At 43.9% G+C, this 20,494-nt stretch overlaps 1 protein-coding gene across 1 annotated transcript in view; it reads left to right on the forward strand.

Annotated features, from left to right (window-relative positions):
* The first annotated feature begins 4,919 nt into the window (after positions 1–4,919).
* Positions 4,920–20,494, forward strand: part of hdac7a (histone deacetylase 7a) — a 58,904-nt gene continuing 43,329 nt past the window's right edge. The window contains exon 1 of the mRNA XM_041945380.1: positions 4,920–5,073. Within this exon, the coding sequence (XP_041801314.1) occupies positions 5,055–5,073 (19 nt within the window). The 5' untranslated portion in view covers positions 4,920–5,054. The remainder of the gene's footprint in view (positions 5,074–20,494) is intronic.

Raw genomic sequence — 20,494 nt, forward strand, 5'->3', positions numbered from 1 at the left:
GAGTCATTCACTCTCCTTTCAGTCGAGCTGCTCAATGATCCAGGGACAGACTTCCCATTCAAGAAATGTTCTTTGTACATATTCCAGTTGCATAACTTCACAAAACGGCATAATAGAAGCAGCAGATAAGAAGGGCTGGTGTTTGGTTGCAGTGAGTGTAAGGACAGTGACAGAGGTTAATGTTTGATAAAAGGCGGTATAATTTATAATAATGTGGAGTGTTGTTGTTGGCCTGCTAGCCACATTAGCTGCTAACAACCTTACAGACATTATTTCCTGTTTCCCTCTCCCTTGGCCACACCACATGATTCGCCTCACAGGCTACGCACAGCTTGCCCTAACTGAGCACAAGAGGTTGTTGGGGGGGGTATGGAGACAAAGAGGACGAAAAGGCCTGAGAAAAGTAAGTATCCTCATCTTCATGTTTTTCAGGTGTAACTAAAAAAAGCAAATCAGTATTTTTAGTTTTCAGTCAATATTTTCCTTAAAAGAGGCTTGTTCCTTGTTCTATACACACCTGCACAGCCCTGGCTTGCATGCACACTCTCACACATGTGCTTTTATAATCATGCGATTAGTGTTTGGGTGCTAGAAGGGTATGGGTCTCAGACCCTGTTAAGAAATACTAATTTAGACTTGAGACTTCACATGCTTTCATTCGATGAAATGAGACATTTCTGTCAAAGATAAAGCCCTCAGCTTGGCTGAATTCTTGGTTTGAACCAGCGAGCCAAATTCTTATCTTTCTCCCAGAGCATTTCTAAACGCATGTGTAAGCCCCCAGCTTTCTCCAGCAGCGGCAACTCTACGTGATTGCCCGACCGAGAGCTCGTCACGTTTGGGCTTCTTCATGAGCGTCTTTACCTGCTGAGAGAGAACACAAGTTTCCTACTGCATCTGATTAGATAGACTAAAATCTTTATTGTCAACCTGTATCCTGAACAGCAGCTCCTCTGTGACTTGTGAATTTCCTCCAAAAATAAGTGAATGATGAATCTTCCTTGAAGAAGAAGTGGATAATCTAAAACGCTGTATGTTGTGAGTCTGCGATTGACAAGACAGTCCATTGTATATGAACTGCTCAGTGCTCAGGCCTCTGTATCATGTGTTTCTTTTCCCAACAGCAGGACTGATTAGTGAGGCAGAGCAGACGGGGCTGGTAACCAAAACAGAGGAGGGGAGGTGGAAACACACAACACGGCGCACTCACACACTAATCACTGTGTACAAGCATCACACCCACATCTGGAGTCATCTTTCCTTGTGTGTGTGTGAGCGGGAGAGACGGTGAGTGTGAACAGGAGTTTAGTCAAAGGGAATGGCAGAAAGGTGTGTGACAGTTTATGTGTGTGTGGTTCGACGGGGCTTAATGGTCTGTGGTTTGTTGAGCTGGCACAGAGGGCAGAAGGGTTGCTGGTTTGATTCCTGCCAGTGATGTCACCACAAGCTCTCTCAACAAGAGGAATCCAAGTAATATTGGCTGAAAATGCAAATGTGTGTGTGTGTGTCTGTGCACGCGTGTGTGTGCGTGTACATGCGTGCGTGCATGTGTGTCTGTACAGATATGTAGCTACCCACCCCTCCAAAGGGACCTCACCCTTGTATTCAGTCATTTTAATGACAAACACATTCTGTGCTTTTTGGAGACACACACACACACACACACAGACACACACACACACAGACACACACACACACACACACACACACACACACACACACCGTTATGTCTCCATCATTTTTCACCTTAACCTTAACCCAAGGCTTCAGCCTGAATTAATGATCTACATTATGAGGACTTGAGGAAGGCGCGTCCCCACAACAGATTTATGTCCCCGAAACATCAGTAATACACTTCTACATGTATTTCATGCTCTGTCTTAACGCACAAAGACACACCCATACTCACACACACGTGCACTTACACACACTCTCATGTTTGCCATGCATTGGCCAGGGATGCACAGCATTGTTTTATTTGGCCAAAATCAGAGTCAGATGTGTTGAACAAGTCCGATAAACAGCCTGCAGCGAGCCAGCCGCTTCATCAGGCAGCATTAAACAGAATCTTTGGAAAAGCCTGCAGATATGACCTCTTACTTCAAAATAAGCAACAGTTCATATTAAAATATTTCATCCCCAGGATCTTTGGTGTCTTACTGTGGGACCCAGGATTACATACAGCCAGCATGTGATCTGGTGGGACCTGCCAGAAGCAGGCCTGCCACCTATTTTGTGACCGTACCCCCAGTTTAAGAAACGTGGGAGAGGAACAGGCCAATAACTGATTCTCATCATATAAACTGATGCAGCTTTGCATTCTGCATCTCCTCCCTGATCTGAGTGATTTTGACCCATCACACATCATTTTCTGTGGAGACTATCAGAGAAACCTCCACAGAGAAACCACCAAACCTCCAAAGGAGAAAAATAGGTTCAGCTTTAATTAGTGCTCAGTGCTTTCACAACTGGACTGCAAAGTTATAAAATAGATGATGTTGGATGATTTTCATTCCCGGCTCATATGGCTATTCAATATGCTCCATAAGTGTAGTGTTAAATGTAAACGCTCTGTGTTTTTCTATTTAAGTAAAAACACAGAAAAACACAGCATTTCACTGCTCTGCAGTTAAATCTGTACTGTGTCTTAGAGCTGTCATCGTAGTATTTACAGACTCTTGGCAACAATCAATCCCTGGCACATGCACCCTGCTTTAACAGCAGTGGACTGTAGCCTCACAGTTTGTACGAGACATTTACAGATGAATAGTGTTTCAAACCGCATGTCAAGCTTCAACCTGCACTGACATTCATCTTCAATTAATCTTTTTTCCAAAAAAGCTGGACTAAAGCTGGAGCTTTGACTTGAGAGTTGTGGCGCGTTTCCTGCTTTGTTCAACGTGCATGTCATTTGGCGTGTAGTCTTCTTTATCTTTATTCTTTATTATTTCTTAGCAGGCTACCACCAACGGTTGATGAAACAGCGTAGAATCGAGGAGCCTTTCCTTTCATTTCATTTTCTTGTGAGCCTGTCCTCTCAAGAAAAGCAACAGAATCAGTTGTGTGTTCAAATGCCTCAAAATAATGTTGAAGTTTAAAAGACAGTTGAAAGGAAAGTTGCCGTTTGACTCTTGGCAAAAGAGGCTTGATGTTATAGAGCTGCAAAAGCTCACAGGGAGGAGGTCAGGGCGCGTGGTTGGCGCCTCAGTTAGCCCCACATTAATCTAGCACCATCAACAGGTCAGATTCTTTATTTGTCAAATAATTTGGTTTATGCAAACGCTTGCTAAACTAATGCCGTTCCCATCAACCTTAGCGGCACTCTTTAGTGCTAACCCCATAATGCTGATTGTCGCGAATTCGCATCATAACGCTTTCATCCACATTGCAGCCAAATCGTGCATGCATTCCTCTAATGCCGGTTTGTGCATATTCAACACACACGTGCTACAGAAATTTACAAACTTCTCTTAATTTAGGCTCAATTTGAAAGCAAAAACACAAATAATTAATTTTTTATATAATTCTAAACTATTCAGGCGTCAAGGGGTTAATAAGCAAATGTTAGCATGCTAACAAGCTAAAGTATGATCGTGAGCATGGTAGACATTATACCTGCTAAACCACTCAGCAGCTGAGTTTCAATGTTTTTGCACTCCAGTGGATGAAGATTTACTTCCAGCGCCGATCAGCCAGAAATCTTAAGACCTCGACAAACAGCTACGGTATTGATCAACAACTCTATCAACCCCCAACAGATTTTTACAGTCCGTTTTTGTGCAAGCAGCTTGTTCCCTTCAACAACTGCTTAATCAGTTCCTCCTTATATCCTCTCTCTCTCCCTCCCTTTCTCTCTCTCACTCACTCACATACAAACACACACACACAAAGGTTGACCCGGGGGGGAGGAAATTGAATTAGCAGGGTGTAATGCAGCTCCTTGTGTGTGTAATCAGAGCAGGCTCAGAATACAGGGCCATTGTAAGTCACTGCGGTCAGAGTCAGAGAGCCAGCGACCGCTGGGGGAAGCTGCCCTTATCACTAGATATGATTACAGCCGGGGGAATGCATGTGCGTGTGTGTGTGTGCGTGGGTGGTGGTGGAGATTTTGGGTGGGAGTCATGGCTGACTGATTTCATGGGGAATGTGTGTCCACATGCTCGTGATCGCGCACGAGTGAGTGTGAGAGTGATTTCTAAAAACTTTGAAATGGTGACGAACGCCGAAAAAGCTCAAAGCTTTTGCACTTGCAAAAATAACACCAACATTTCTGACATTCATCGCCACGAACCCTCAGATCTTCCTGGATTTGGGGTTTTTATATCCTGCGGTAACAACAACAACAACAAAAAAAGCCTTTTCTGCTCGTTGTTTCCACTATCATTGTTTGGCGCAGGCTGCAGGCTGTGTTTTCCACGGTGGATGTCATTGTTTTTCACTGTCTGTTAATTATTTTTGTGCTGGTATTTTGCCTCCTCCTGATATTGTGTTTCCTGCTATTGTCTGTTTCTACCAGGCTGGCTGACTCTGGACTTGAGCCAGCTGGTCCCTCCTACCTTAAAATACACACGCACACACACACGCACACACACACACATACACACACTACACACATCTCTGACCATGAATACACACACACACTCTCTCCGGTCTCCCTCTGCTCTCCCTTCCTCCTCTTGGCACTTGAGAGAAAACACAAGAAGTCAGTGATACGGCAAACCAACTGTGTGTGTGTGTGTGTGTGTGTGTGTGTGTGTGTGTGTGTGTGTGAGGGAGGGAGGGAGGGAGTCCACCAGTCAGTTCAGAGGGGTTAATCTCTCTCTCTCTCTCTCTCTCTCTCTACCTCGATCTCTCCCTCCCTCCCTCTGTTGCCTTTTGTTGCGGCCCCTCACTTTCTCAACACTTGGACAGAGGGAACTGATACTGTGCTTGTGTGTGTGCGTGTGTGTGTGTGCGTGTGTGTAGCCTGGTTGTCCTCAGCGCTCTCGATCTCTCTGGACTGGACTGTACGTGAACATGACTGACGGGACTTTCTGACACGCTCCTCATGCTGAATGTTCACACTGCAGACGGGTAAGGCAGAGCTCTGACTGGGAACGTTGTCTAATTTCATGCTGAGTGTGTTTGGGGTTGCAGAGGGGTGACGGTGTGAGAAAATGCCACTTTGTGTGTGTGAGTGTGTGTGGGAAATGCTGGTCTCACATGCAACAGGTCATTTGTAAATGTGGTTTTTTTTTTTCTTTTTTTGCGTGAGCTCAAATTTTATATTTTCCAAGATATGGAGACATGTAAAATGTGAAACGCTTCTCTGTCCCTTGCTGTCTTTCTCCTTTCTCCGCTCCCCGTTCCACTTCTTCCTCTTATCCCCCTCTCCACCCGGCCCAAGTTACTCAAGTTACCGGCTTCCTCCTGTTGTTATGAGCCCCGTGGTTTCTATGCAGCACTCTGAGGGCGCTCCCACGCTCTCCCGAAGAGAAAGAAAGGAAGGAAAACAACTATAACCATTTCAGAGCCACAAAAGGAGTGAGGGGAGCATGCTTGGTTTTGCCCCATGTCTCCTCTCAGCATCCACATGCACGCTTCTGTCCCTTTAACACTAAGCAACTTGGAAAAAATGTCTGTCGTTTGCATGTCTGGTTGGCAACTTTTTTTTTGTTGTTTTCTGGACAAAAGTTTTCTCTTTTCTTCGGAGGTGGTGGGGTGGCTGAGGTGGTGAGAAAATTGGAAACAGAACCACCCACAGTGGAAGTGAGTCAGCCCGGCATTTAGTGGTGTGTTGACTTTGGAAATGGCAGGGACTGGGGGGGGGGGTGCTGGTGCTGGGGGACAGATGAAATTGTCAGAGGGAAAGAGGAACCGACAGAAACTGTCAATTTGAGCGGAGGGTCCCTGCAAAGTGGGAGCTGAGTTGCGTACAGCAGGCGTTAAAGAAAAGAAGAAGAGATTGATGGAGAGGTGGAAGCCAGAGGCTGTTTATAAAGGGAGGGAGCGGCTTGTGTCCATCTGGGAGAATCCCAAGTGCTGAAAGCTTCCCCACCCTGATCCCAAACATCTCTTTCCCCCCTCTCTTCCTCCGTCTTTCTTATTGTCTCTGTGTTGCTCCTTCACAACAACTGGGCATTGCAACGTACAAAATGCATACAACATATTGCCTTTTTGTCTTTGGACAGAAACATGCTGCACATTTTTATTTTCTTTCTATCTCTTGTGTCCAATACGATTTAGGTATTTCTACATAGCCTGCAACACCATGCAAGTGAATGCTGTATATTTCTGTCATTTAAACACCCCTACCGATAAGCTGATGATGTAACTAGTATACACCATCATCACAAAAGCACTACAAGCCTGCAGGAACAATGTACTCATTCTCCTCTTCATCATCAACCTCCTTCTTTCATCGTTTACTGCTTTCTTGGCCGTTAGGGCAGTGGCGCCTTAAAGGTTAGAGAGGCGAACTTGTGACTGGAACAAAAATCCCCCGGACCATAGAAATATATTTGTGTGGGGAGGGTGAAAAAGCAGGGTTGGCCTGTTCTCATTATCATCAGCAGGTGAGACTGTGGTTGCAGTTTCCAGGTGTGAATGTGTGTAACGGTGGGGTGGTAAAGGTTGAATTAAAAAATTTACAAAACAACAACCGGCAGACATAGCCGTATCTGCCTCTGTCGTCCTCTCCCTTTGTCCAGCCTGGTTGACCACCCTCCATCTCCTTCTCTTCCCCTGCCTTCCTCCCTCCTCGCTGCCTGTGTATCCAGCGATAAGGGGACAGCGACGGTAGCACTTCCTCTTGCCACAGGAAGCAGGAAGTGTTGATTTCCAAGGCAGGCTCTCTGGGCCAGCTCTGCTCTCGGTCTGCTGGGATCCTCCTTGCTTACACACATGCATGCACACTCCAATATAAGTTACATGCGTGTGTTCTGTGTGTGTGTGTGTGTGTGTGTGTGTCACCTGTCCGCAGACAATGACTCCACTATATCTTTGCTGCCTGATGGTTTTCATGGGAAACCACCTGGGAAGCAGCCCGCTCTGTGTCTCTCTGACCTCAGGGTTGGCTCGCAGGTCACAGGATGATTGGCTAATTATTCCTCTAATCACAGCAAATGTTTTGTTATCACCCTCTTTGGCCACACAGGCCGGGGGTGGCGCTGTTGAGCTTAAAAAAACACAAACAGCCATTCATCAGTTAATGGATTCCAGTTATATTGCAGGGTGGGAGGCCTGGGTGTGAGTGAGAGAGAGGGGGAGGGATGCTGACGTAAACAGAAAGTAGGGGAGATACAGAACAGGGCGTCTGAGGGCGAGATTTTTTGTCTAAGCGAGAGCTTTACTCCTGTTTGTAGTCAAATTAAAGATTTTTGTAATTGTGGTGGTGGTTTCCTTGTGTGTGGTTTTCAAGTTTGTACTGCCAAAGCAGTGACATCATCGCTCCTTTGAAAAATTTGCTGTTAAAGATATGTTCAGTATCCAGAAACAAGGCAGAATATGGCAGAACACACCAGAAGCACAGAGAAAAATTGCACTTCATGCAGGCAAATGTTGCCAACTGACAATTTCAGGCTCACTGACAGATTTTTTTTTTTCACTCGTTCCAAGATAGTATAAGAAGGGTATTCATTTTCAGTGCATGACGCACATGAACTGCACCATGTTCAGAAAAACAAGTGGAATTATGGTGGATGGATTATTCTTTAAACCAGAGGGATTTAGAAAAGAAGCCTGAAAAGCGGGAACTTTGATAGTCAAAGAGAACATGAAGGAACAAGGCTGCGAGGAAAGTAAGAAAGAGGATATACGCTTTGCTAAACGCACGTCTTTTCCAGGCTTTTTCATCCCCCTCAATGGTGGAAGAACAGTCAGCGATGAGAAAATAGATCAAAGAAGGCGAAGATACATTCACATAAATTTAAAGTCCACGTTGCAATAAAAGGCCACCAAGTCATTCAGGACAGGCTGGTCTAGCAGGGCGCCTACACAGTCTGTGTGTTAATGCATAGGCCAATCAAGACGTCATTAGCAATATACTAATTTTTCTCAAACAAATGAAAACTTATGGGATGAGATAATTGTGTTGTTCTCAGTATAGATTTGTTTACTACCAATACCATCAGAGAGGGTTATGGCTAGAGTAATCCACCTTATTTCAAGACTGTCAGCAGTCCAGTCCAACTGCAATTAAAGTATGGCTGCAACTAACGATTATTTTCATAATCCTTTTATCTGCCGATTACTTTTTAGACTCAGCATTTCATTTATAGAACAGGAAATTGTGAAAAATGCCAGTCACAGTTCCTCAAAGCCCAAGATGATTTCATCAAATGTTTTGTTTTGTCCGACTAAAAGTGCAAAATCCAAATAAATTTGATTTATATTGTTAAGACATGGAGAAGCAGCAAATTTTCACCTTTGGATTTTGCATTTGCATTCATTTGATAAAAATTGCTTCAATAATTAATAGATTGGAGATTTGATAGTCAAGATAAGTAAAGATTTGTTCTTTTTCAGAAGAACTGGGCTTTATGACTAGTCCTTAAATTCAGTGCTCAGAGTATAGGGTTCATATAGGGTTCTGGCTAAGTGTGCACGTTAAGGAATGGTAATTGTTCCATGTATTACCTGTGGTTTTGTAGTAATGGCTGAATGTCCCAAATGAGTCATTCATTTAGTAAAGCATCTGCTGTGACTTGACAGGCTACTGCTAATGGGGCGAACGCTTTAAGAAGGAGAACATAATACAGAGGATACGAGGAGGGAGAAGAAGGCTGGCAGTAGATTGAGAGGGCGCCGACAGAGGAACGAAGAGGAAAAGGAAGGAGGGAAAATTAAAGTGACACCTGTGAGTGTGACAGAGGAGCGAGGCAGGAGAGAAAGCAAAGAGGCCGGAGCAAGACTGAGGGAAATACGAAGAGATTTGGGCGATTAGGAAACGCTAGAGATGTGAGCCTAAACTATGAGCGGGTCAGGGGTCAAGAGGGGTGAGGAGGTCAGAGTGGGCCCAGCCGCTCTACTTAGAACAGGATATCCTGCGAGGAAAGCCCATCTGTCTCTCTGTCTCCCGCTCGCTCTGTGTCTTGAATTCCCACAGAGGGCACAGCGGAGAGGAGAGGTGTAGCCTTTCACTGAAAACACCAGAGAAAACACGAGTTCCCGACACAGAAGCTTCACCTACATCAATCATCCGTGGCAGAGGCAGATAGAAGAAAGGTGCGCCCGATGTGTCTTGACCGGAGAGTGTATGAAGTGTTTTACAGTGTGTGATGTTTCCGTCCTGTGCTGGTGTTTGTTGCTGCTCTCATCCACTCACTGCGCGGGCTACAACGGCCAAGATAAATTTCCCTGCGGGGACAATAAAGCTTGTCTTACTGTATCTTATCTTAGCCAGACAGACAGAGTGTGAACATTACGAAACAGCCCCCTTCTATTTCAAATACGCTCAGGCTCACCGTTAATATCAGAGTGCTGGACCCTGGAAAAATACTGCCATCCAGTTGTGGTATTGAAAATTGTATCCCTTATGTGAGATATTAAATCCTGCAATTATATTATCCTAAAGTGATGTTGCATGTGGTTCGGGTTTATGTTTGAAAGTTGCCTGAACCTCTGGTGTAAGCCCCTCTGCTTTATGACCTGCCCTGCTGTCTTTGTGTCTTCTTTATGGCCGAGTCTGATCCGCGGCCTACCTGTGGAGGAGCCACACAGGGTGGACAAAGTCTCACATCTTTATGTGTTAAAACGGGTAAAGGGGGTCCTCTGACGGGGTATCTAAGGCCACTAGGATTTCTTTTAGTTTTCCCCTTCATTTGACCCTGTGAGAACGACAACATCCAAACTCACGTGTCACCAAACATTTACACTACGACAGCGGAAACATGAGGCTCGTATGAGAAACCTGCGCTGTGGTCTGTCAGGACAGAGAACGATGGTGTCTGGTAACAGGAAACAACCCAAAACACAAGATTTTGGTTTTGTTGTTTCAAAGCTGCAGACATCCGACAGCCACCGTCTTTTTCACGTGTCGGTGCGAACACCATGCTGTGAGGAGTTCTGGTTCGAGCCTTTCTGAGACCCAAAGATACCGCGTCCCAGTGCACACGCTGTTCATTCGATTAACCTGTGCAGGATTCATCAGCGCAAACATAAAAATGACACCAAAAACAACATAATCTCCTTCAGTAATCCTTGGATTTTTTTCCCATTGTGCAGCATTTCATTCAATAAAAAGTTACTGAATAGGGAAAATAAAGTTCTCAGAGCTATGGAGCCTGCTCAGCCAGCGAGAATCCACTGATCGCAGCGTTTCCATTGTGATAAATTTGCTGTAAGATTTTTCTGTTTTAAATGCCAGTGTGACCAAACCTTAATAATACAATAATATGTACTGAACAACATTAGCTACATCGCTAAGAAGAAGTCAGACAGGACAAGAAACACAAGCAGTCAGATCATCGCACAGGTTGTAAACAAACCTCCAGAGAAAACAATGAACAGTAAATGTGTGACCCAAACTGTGCTCTGCAAACATCCGTTACAACTTACAGGCTGATTTCCCGGCTCAGCTTTGACCAAGCGTACTTGCTTTAGTTATGTCACACCTCCAAACAGTGCTTTAGGTAATCTAGTGGCTTGTTTAGAGCCTGTCTGATGGTTTGACGCTCCATCAGACTTTGTTGCGGGGATGTCGACACATTCCCACATCTCAGCTATGACTTGAGTGAATGCAGAGTTATCATGACCAAAAGATATGAAGGAGAAAAAGGGCCAATTTATAATAAATCGGAATGATCCTTTACAGCTCAGGCTGACGTAATCCACGCCGACATGCTTTGCTTATTTAACAAAGACTGCAATTACATTTGTTTAAAAGTCTCTAACCCTGCAGGATGACAGGTTGCTAAAAGTGTCCAGTAAACATGCTACTTGTGAGTCCCTGTGCCTTTTGTTTACAAGCCCTGCTCCACTTGTAATTGGCTATCCTGAAGCTAAACAGTTTGACAAAGTAGCAAAATGCGTGTGGGTGTGACAGCACCCTCGAAATGTGAACAAGATGCAGGAGAATACGGAGCGATGAAGATCTATGAGGCTGAAGCATGCCAGCTTTTACGTTTACTCAGCAACATCTCATCGTTTTCGGCGATATTGTGAAGGAATGCTTGACCTCCCTCATTGTCTCGATGTATCAGACAAACACACAAATTTCAGCCCACTGATGTTTCCCCCGTGCGAGAAGCTTTCTGTTTCCCCTTGTGCAACAGTTATGCCTAAATAGTCTCCATACACTCCATCACACACTCAGCCTGATATTCTCACATTCAAGTGCGCTCTTAAGTGGGTGATATTTTCCGTATGGGAACATTAACTTATTTTTTTCCTACCGATGGTTTACAGTGACACGAGCGAGCGAGAGAGAGAGAGAAAGAAAGAGAGAGAAAGAGCGAGGGATTGAAAGCGAGAGATGGGGAACGAGAGTGTAAAGCTATTTTTGGCCTGTCTGGGTGTTTTCCTACACACACACTCACGCTACTCAGGCTTGTTGTTGTTCAGAGTGGTGGGTGTCAGTAGGGTGAGTCTTGATTTGATTTGACTCTGTGTTTTGAGGGTTCACATGCGTATGAATGTGTGTGTGTTTGTGTGTGCGCGCTGCTGATATCCCTGGGATTTTCCTGTGGTTGCTATGGTTTCTGGCTGTGTTTTGAACAACTTGCCCTAACTCCAAACATCCTTATGGGTGTAAAGGATCCCCGGGCCCTCCTCGTACACTCAGCTCGCGCTGTTGCTGACCTCGGTTCACTTTTAACCAGATCAAACGTCCAAACATCCATCTTTACATTTTTCTTCATCTCCGTCTTTGCATCACACCTCCCAGAGATCTCTGTGGCGCCAGTTACTTGGATTTGTCTCTTGAGGAACTTTCTCCCTGGACGATTCTGATTATTTTTAACATTTACGGTCACATTTCTTCTTTATTTCACCTCTCTGCACCGGGTCGTGATGGCTGCAATAGAGGGCACCGTTGCTCTGTTGTGGAAAATGTCTGTCAGCGATCCATTGTGTTTCTGTGGACAGCACATGTCACCGAGGCTTTCGATGCGCCTTCTCTTTTCAGACTCTCTCACACACAGACACACACATACCATGGAAACATTTTGTAGATGCTTGTGTGTCTACAGTCTGTAAGGGAATGTGTGATTGTACCTTGTTTCCATTTATGTGTTGCACAATATATAATATAATTATGTTGGACATATGCATGTACTTGGCTTATTTATTGATTCAGCCAGATAATGTGTCAGGCTTTAATGGCAGATATTGTGACAAAACCCCATCAAACAAACTGAAATATATCAACATTATCTTAAAGAAAAACCCACACAAATGACCGCATCGATACTGGAAGAAATATTGGTGAAACAAATATTTCTCGGACATGTATCATGTCAGACTAATCCTAAAGCACGGGCTCTTTTCTTCTTCATTAGGCTCATTTTATCTGATCTCACCGGAGCTAACAAAGGCTGCGTTTGCTCTTTCTACAAAATCCTCTCCATTGAACAAAAGAAGATAAAGATCTCAAACTGTAGCTGTTGTTCAAACACGTGTGCAAGAATTTGCTTCAGCAAAACTTTCTGTAAGTGGCAAATTTTAGATTGAATAGAGTAAGAATTAAAACAAGGTGACAAATGTAACCAGGTGCCAGTTTTTACTACTTTCGGTGTTTCAGCTTGCCCTCCTCCTGCCTTTGCATCCTGTGAAGCTTCATCTGTTCTTCTGATGGTCTCTCTGTCAGGATTGCAGCTTCATTTTGCGAACAGTTTCGTGTTTGTCGGGCATCACTTACGCTGTCAAATGTTGTGCTAGCAGGTAGCAGGAGCATGTGTCTGCTGGTGGGAGGTGTAGCACACAGTTACATTACAATTAAAACCAATATTAACACTAATACGACCAGTTCATCTAATTTGAGAAGTGCTATACACAGTTTGCTACTGGTTTCACTTGTTAACAAACTGTTTTGAACACAGCAGCGCAGCAAAAATAACCAGTCTGGGCTATATTTAAAGGATGTGACTACAAGTTAATCAGTGGGGTTAATGTGAATCATTTCTGTTTGGTGTGTCTGTTTGTCTGACTACTAATAATTACATTGAAATATACTATAAATAAACTAATCTACAGTTTCATGCATTCACTATGTAATTGAAATGTACACTGAACTCACCAAGTTGCGTGAATTCCAGTAAAGTTATAGAAAAAGAAGAGATGTCAATTACTGCCACTCGTTTAAGTTGAAACACAGTCCTGTGGCATAATAATGTTTTAAATGGTAAAACGAATGCCAGAAAGTCAGTTTCTGGTCCTAAGACAATTGGTAGTTAGTGTGTTTGGTGTTGCAGGCCAGTTCTGGAAGTATGTCTTCAGTCTCTGGAGGCCAAATGTGTAATTTTCTTCGATTCTGCACATTCGCTGCCATAAATAACCCTGAAGCCTCCGTGTGCCTCCATGAAAAGCAGGACGGTCACACACGATTTGAGCGTGCACATGCTGATGTGCGAAGTCTCTGTCTGTCTGTGTCTCATGATTGTCAACTGACCGCCTCAAGACCGAAGCAGCTTTTACCGAAAGCACACGGAGGGAGAAGATTTTCTGCTGAACGCTGCAGGTGTGACATTTCCGGCGCTGAGGTTACTGGCAAAGAGAAACTTTGAAAGGCGAGCCAGCTGCATTTAGACGCCTTCTGCGCGCAGCTGACCACACCCTGATACTCTCTCTTTCTCTCTCTCTCACACACACACATGAATATACAAGTGTGTGCACTCACACAAACACATGGATGTTTGCATACATGAATATCTGCATGCACCAAAATGATGAAACACACAAACAGAGCCCAAGTTTTTCCTCTCAAATATTTTCCAGCCTTATTATTTTCATCTTCTTTGTTCTTGTGTTTACTCAGCCCACTAAAGATAATAAGTCTTTTCCTCAGTGCCTACCCCCCCTCCAACAACTCATATTTCTGTCTGCCTTCATCTTCCTGTCTCCCTCTTTCTATCCTCGCTCTGGGTTCCCCCGCTCCTCTCCCTCCTCCTTCTCCCTCTACTTCTTGGCTTTTCTTCCTTTCACATCATCATCTCTGTTTCTCCCCCTCTCCTCCGCTCCTTCCTTCTTTTTCTTCTCATGCAGCATTCCTGGCATTCCTGCTGGCTTCTTAGGGGGAAGGACCCCGCTGGCAGACCGAGGCCAAACATTATTACAGTTCCCTCAGCCTCTCACTCTGTGCCTCCCATCCTATCTCCCTTCTTCTCCATCTTTCTTCCTGATTCTACCTCTCTTACTCTTTTTCCGACTTTCTCCCATTCCCCCTCGCCCCTTGTTCCTTTCACTCCCTCATTTCCTCTCTCTAAACCCCCCCCCCTCCCAATCCCATTTTACAGACAGTGACTGTATGCTTGTACTTTAACTGTGTTAAAGAGCTTACTGAGACCACTGTGTTTCATAATTAGTGGAAATAAGGGTCGTACCCTTCTCTGTTACGTAAAACAGGCTCATTCATGTTTACACAAGCACATGTGCTGTGTTTTTTAACAACGACACACTGTCCGCACATGGGAGATAAACTATCAGAGACACTAATGTTCACAGGAAAGGCTCAGCACACACTCTCACACTCACAAAGCCCAACAGTTTCCCTTACTGAGCGGGTGATTGGTACAATGTGTATTTCCTTGTGCCTGCCGTGTATTTGAACGCATCATAAATGAACTTTAATGTGAATATCTAAGTTTCATTTGACTGTAAATTTCCTCTAAATGAGCCCAAATTGTGTTCAGCTTCCTTTTTTCATTACCTCATTATGTTAGATAAAGAGATTCACTAAGGAGAATTGAAACGACAGACACAGATTGGAAATGAAAGTTGGAGCCACCTGCCTTACTTTGATGGGCAGTGTACTGAAATAGAGACAATCTGAAAGAAGCAGACAGATGAGTAATGGCTGCATGTATGACTTCATGATCTCAAGTTGATATCAGGAATGAATATATTTGCCTATATGTGTCACGGGTGGGGCTGGGTATCATTTGAAAAAATACTGCTTATGTGGAAAATTAAGAAAAAAGATTTTCCCTCGTACATTCTGATGATTATTCTGTGAGGATTTCACTCAAGTTTCACACACACTTTTGTGAAAGATCACTTCTTGTGTTAGATGTTGTGTTGTAGCAGGAGCACATCTCTGCAGGTGGGAGGCAAGTATGTAGCACGCAGCTGACCACATCCTGCTCCATGTAGTACTGACAGAAAAGCTACATACGTCACAGTAGCAGCTTTTAACTGTGTCATTTCAGTGTAATTTACATTGACTCATCATGTTTGTGATGTCGATCAGTGATCACTGATATCGATTCCGACATTTTTGGACGGGAGTGCGAGACGTACGTGTTCGATACTGAAGGACGGGCAGATATTTGATTTTTCAGTAACTCACAGATGCATTTTAAAATAATCTTATACTGCAGATACTTGGTACACTGCATACGCCACATGGAGGCTTTTCCAATCATTTAAAAAGCATTTTGCTAATTTAAAATCAAAGTAATCATGGGATAAAACAAGCAAATAGGCATCGGCTGTGTAAAGGAAAGCTTTTTTTAGATAAAAAAAAAAGTTGTTGTTTGTGGAAAATACTAACTGACCAGTGCTGCACTGTGTGAGTGTGTGTGTATATAGGTGTGTGTGTGTGTGTGTGTGTGTATTCCTCTCTCCCTGTGGGCGGTTGCCTGCTGTGCTGCTTTTCTGTCACCCTGTGGTTTTGTTATTTTCAGCTCGAAACCGGATGTGATTCAGACTGCATGGTAGATTGTGTAATTGAAAGGACTAACCACATACACACATGAGCATAGACACACACACATAGGCACTTGCACACACATTTGATGTCAGTGCACACAGACACATGCAATCACACACACACACACACACACACACACACACACACACACAGTTGTATAGTTATATAGCTCTGTACACCCACACACTGAGGGTTTCTGGGAACGTTGCTGGGTTCCCCCTGTTCACAGAGGCACCCGAGGGTGAGCGAGCGGACAATGGAGCACCACCAGCAGTAGACAGACGTACGCTTCTTGGTTTCAGTATTGATCTGAAGCATCAGTTGTTGACCTGGCTGACGCCGCAATCGGAAAAAAGGATAAAACGCATACAAACACACGCACGCATGCTAGTGCTCTGTGGAAACAAACGGACGGTTGAAAGTGGGGAAAAACACTGAGATGTGCTAGTGAAACTCATAATGAATGTCAGTTTCTGTCTCAGACGGCTCAGAAGCTGTACTATGCAGATAGAGGTAATTTCAGAAAAAATAAGAAAAACAGGGAAGAGACAGAGGTGGACAAAAAAACTACCTAAGACCTCAAACAAAAAAAATATAGAGATATTCCATAGGGACTTATTTGTAAGACAGCAGCCATGACTTATTACTGTACCGGTAGTTGTTAATCTCAAATTTATTTATTCCTTCTAATTGTGAACAGTTTAAATCTGCATTCATGAAAGTTTTTTTTTTTGTTGTTGCAGGATGTCTATTGATTTCTGTGATGTTACAGAATTTGTGCTGAAACAGAGAAAGGCCTGAGGTCTCTGTCATGCTGACCACACCTCACATGATGTTTGAAGAACGTATGTGACGCAGCGTGAGTGGCTGCCTGCAGCGAACAGCCTCTTGACTCGAGGAAGACTGTAAAAATCACAAGGCGACGGCCCCGCATGTGCAAGCTGCCACAGCAACAAATGCACTGCAGGTGTGTGTGTGCGTGTATGTGTAACACCGTGGCTGAGACGGACAGGACTCTCCACTTCCTCCCTCCGACATTTGCAAGGGAAGATTTGGACCTGGAGAATAAATTGCTTTCATTGCCCTTAAAAAAATACAGCAGGTGTGAAGCACAAAGTGTTCAAGCTTAGACGACCTCCAGTCTGTCATTGTTAGAGGGAGAAAAACATCAAAAATAACCAAATGAATTACAATAATTCAACAATACGTGTATAATGCCTCTACCTTGTTAAGAATTATGTCAACATTCAAATGTGGTGAAGGCTGCTTTACCACCACATCCCCAGACTTTACAGTAACTGTCGGCAAATCTCCTCAACCATATTACCTCAAAGCTTCCTCTTAACGTATAGTCTATGAAGGTTCTTAGTCATTTGGAGGACGGGTCTCTTTAGAACGCTCACGGATGATGGGCTTTTATGTGCACGCGTGACGTACAGCATGTTAAACTCGTGCCTGTATTCCTCTGAAAAGCTTCTGTGATTTCCACAGAAATTTACCGGCAGCATCTGACGAGTGATTCACTGTGCAAACAATCACAGGAGGTTCGCTGCAGGCACAGTTACAGCTGTGTTATTATAACTGTAACATGAAACAATTAGTTTCTAATATTCTATCAGAATGTATCTACAGCTACAGCAGTGTTGTGTAATTGTAAAATAACCTTTATGATACTGTTGTATAGATGTAAATTAGATTCAATTTACAAAATACTTTACTATTGAAAAATAAATACAATTTTAATACTTTTTTTTTAAGTTTGAATAACTTACTGCACAAAGCCAACCCCTTGAACAGGAACAAGCAGACCTGCAGACAGTACGGGAGAAACATCCACAAACATGATTGGATCTGGTTTTCCAGGTCAACGGCACAATAAAAAGCATTGTTTACCTTAAATGACATATTCTTCTACCATTCAAAACAGTTCTGCTGAGAAAATGGTGCAAAAAAAAGTCTTTTTTTGCTGCTTGAAAAGCTCCCTAACGATATTACAGTACAGTGGTGTGTTTGTTTCCTGACAGACTTGAATTAGCCATAACTACAAACTGATATCATCTTTAATCCGACAACATATGAGCAAATTAGTCACAGTTTGAATCTCATAGATTGCAACTCTGTTGCGTTGTGGTTTGGGCCTTTCAGTGAATGAAATGTGCAGTAGCAAGTAAAGCTGCCTGTACCATCAGCTCAACAATATATGACATTGTTATTAGGCCCACAGACGCTATTCCAAACATTCGCTCATGCGGGCCCTTTCAACAGGCCTTGTTCGCCTGCTGGTGAGGACGTGAAAGCAGCGCTGAGGAGTGTATTATGAGGTGATTCCTAATGAAACGTTATACGTGTTGATCTGATTACATGGAAACATGCAAGTTTTATATGATTAAAATGAATATTGCAGTGGTGTTAAATGCCTTGAAAGAGTCCCAAAATCTAATTTTAAAGCTCTCATGAAACGACTTTTGCACGAAACTTAACAAGTGTAATTATTTTTAATATGTATATAAATACAGTATATGCAGGGGCAACAGGGTGTGTTAAAAGCATCCATTCTGCAGTTCAGTTGTTTTTGGTTTAGTTAAAGCCCTCAATTGTTGCGTGAATTCTTTGTATATTTAGAAAAATTGTGTTTTTTGTTGTACCGTTTAAGAAAGGAAACTAAATTAGCTTGAAGAGCAGATTTTTTGTTTCCTGAGAGTGTTTGTAGCCTATAGACATGGGTTCATGCAGAAACTTTTGTTGTACAGTAAACACAGTTTCAAGGTGCACCCTACCAAAACAATAATTAGTTTACTGCCATTAAGCTTTCATTAGACACTAGCTCAACTGGTCCATGACCATTTATCACTGACCAGAGCACTGCGAGTCAGCACTGTACATGATAGCTGACTAACATGTGCTTCATCTTCGAGGGTCATATGATGGTCTGAATGCTGTTTCACCCTGACTGAAGTAACACACAGAGTGAAACACTGAGCAGGCCAGCTGTCGCTCATGGAAACATTTACTCATGTAAATGTTTTAATGGAAAATATCAACACAAATATTTAAGATAAGATAAGATTTGGAGAGTTCAGTACAAAATATATATGTTTAAAGTATTAACATTAATTACTCTCTCTCACACACTTTTCTGCGGACCTTCAGGGGACTTTTCAGGACCCCCAGGATCACATCACCCTGCTTGTCCGGACAGCAGCACTTGAACCTTTGGAGGTTTTTGTCAGCAGATGGAGCCACAGTGTAGGGGCCATTATTTTAATTGACACAAGTCCCCGCAAAGTTAGGACTGTTGACCGTGTTAGAAGGAGCCAAGCGCCGATTGGCTGCGGTGCGCGCCCAATAGGAGTCAGGCAGTGCGGGGAAACAATAGTCCTGAAGGTCCGTGTGAAGTCAAGGCTATTTTTGGTGGGACCCGCCTTGCTTGCTATTTCTGTCAGCGGGAGAGCGGAGGGGAGGGGGCAGGACTGCAGGGGCCGGACTTTCTTCTCCGCGACTTGCCTCCGATAAGTCTCTTTTCTTTTCCTCCTCCTTCTCTGCTCTGTCTCCTGACAACATCACCTCCCGTCGGGCTTTGGCTCTCTCGGATGCGCAGGGATTTGTGTGGCTGGATTACCTTCAGGTGTCTGGAGCGCTTCAGGAGGCTGCTGGGTGCGAACGGCTCCTGTCTCACACGGTAGGACACGCCGCGGGGGGACACGGGGTCTGATGCGGGAACAGCTGCAACTTCGTTAACTGTGCTTTACGCGTCAAACGAGCGAGTCTCGCGTTGGTGCTACCTGCGCAGGTGTTTTGCGCTGTTTTAATTGCTCACGAGCGCTCCAAAGTGACGCGCGTGAAGGACTAAAACTCTTATTTTACATTACAACTAACGAATACTGTACTTGTGAACAATCTGTCTCCATTGACTTATTGTAGCCGTCTTGTTTTGATACATACGCGTCTATAACAACCATAAAGTCACCGTTAACTCCTCATGTAGCACAGACACAGTGTTCCTAGAGGGGGTTTGTAGAAGTAAGCCCACAGATCAGAGTGTGCTGAAGTGGGATAAAGTCACTCTAACACAGGGTGCCGTGAATTCGCCGTAAATCTCTGCAGGGAGGTCGTCGTCTGTGGCTCTCTTCCTAAACAGAGAAATGTTTTGTTGAAACCGTTTGAGGTCTGTGCGCTACAAACCTGGAAATTCTCATCAATCACTTCTGAGATAGTAATCACACATTGTGCACTCCTGGTCTTGTGTTTGACCCCAATTCGGTTTTTGCCGCTGAGCAGATGTTAACCAGCATCATATAGCTCAGCAGCAACAGGTCCACCACACACACACACACACACACACACACAAATGAGGACACATTAAAAAAGTTGGCAAGTAGTTGGCATATGTTTTTTTTTTTTTTTTTTTTTTAAGTGTGTCTGTGTGTGTGTGTGTGTGTGTGTGTTATATTTGTGCTGGCCCAAGCAGCACTGACACACACACACACACACACACACACACACACACACACACACACACACTATGTGATCCTTCTATCCAGATCTGGGGCAAATATTAGACATGATGGGTGGGGCTTACGTCACAGGAGCAGACTGTGCCCAGCCGCACCCATCAGGTGGCCCCGTCTGCCAATGCAAACCTTTAAGGAG

Source organism: Chelmon rostratus, chromosome 10, assembly GCF_017976325.1.
Source record: "Chelmon rostratus isolate fCheRos1 chromosome 10, fCheRos1.pri, whole genome shotgun sequence".
Classification (NCBI taxonomy): domain Eukaryota; kingdom Metazoa; phylum Chordata; class Actinopteri; order Chaetodontiformes; family Chaetodontidae; genus Chelmon; species Chelmon rostratus.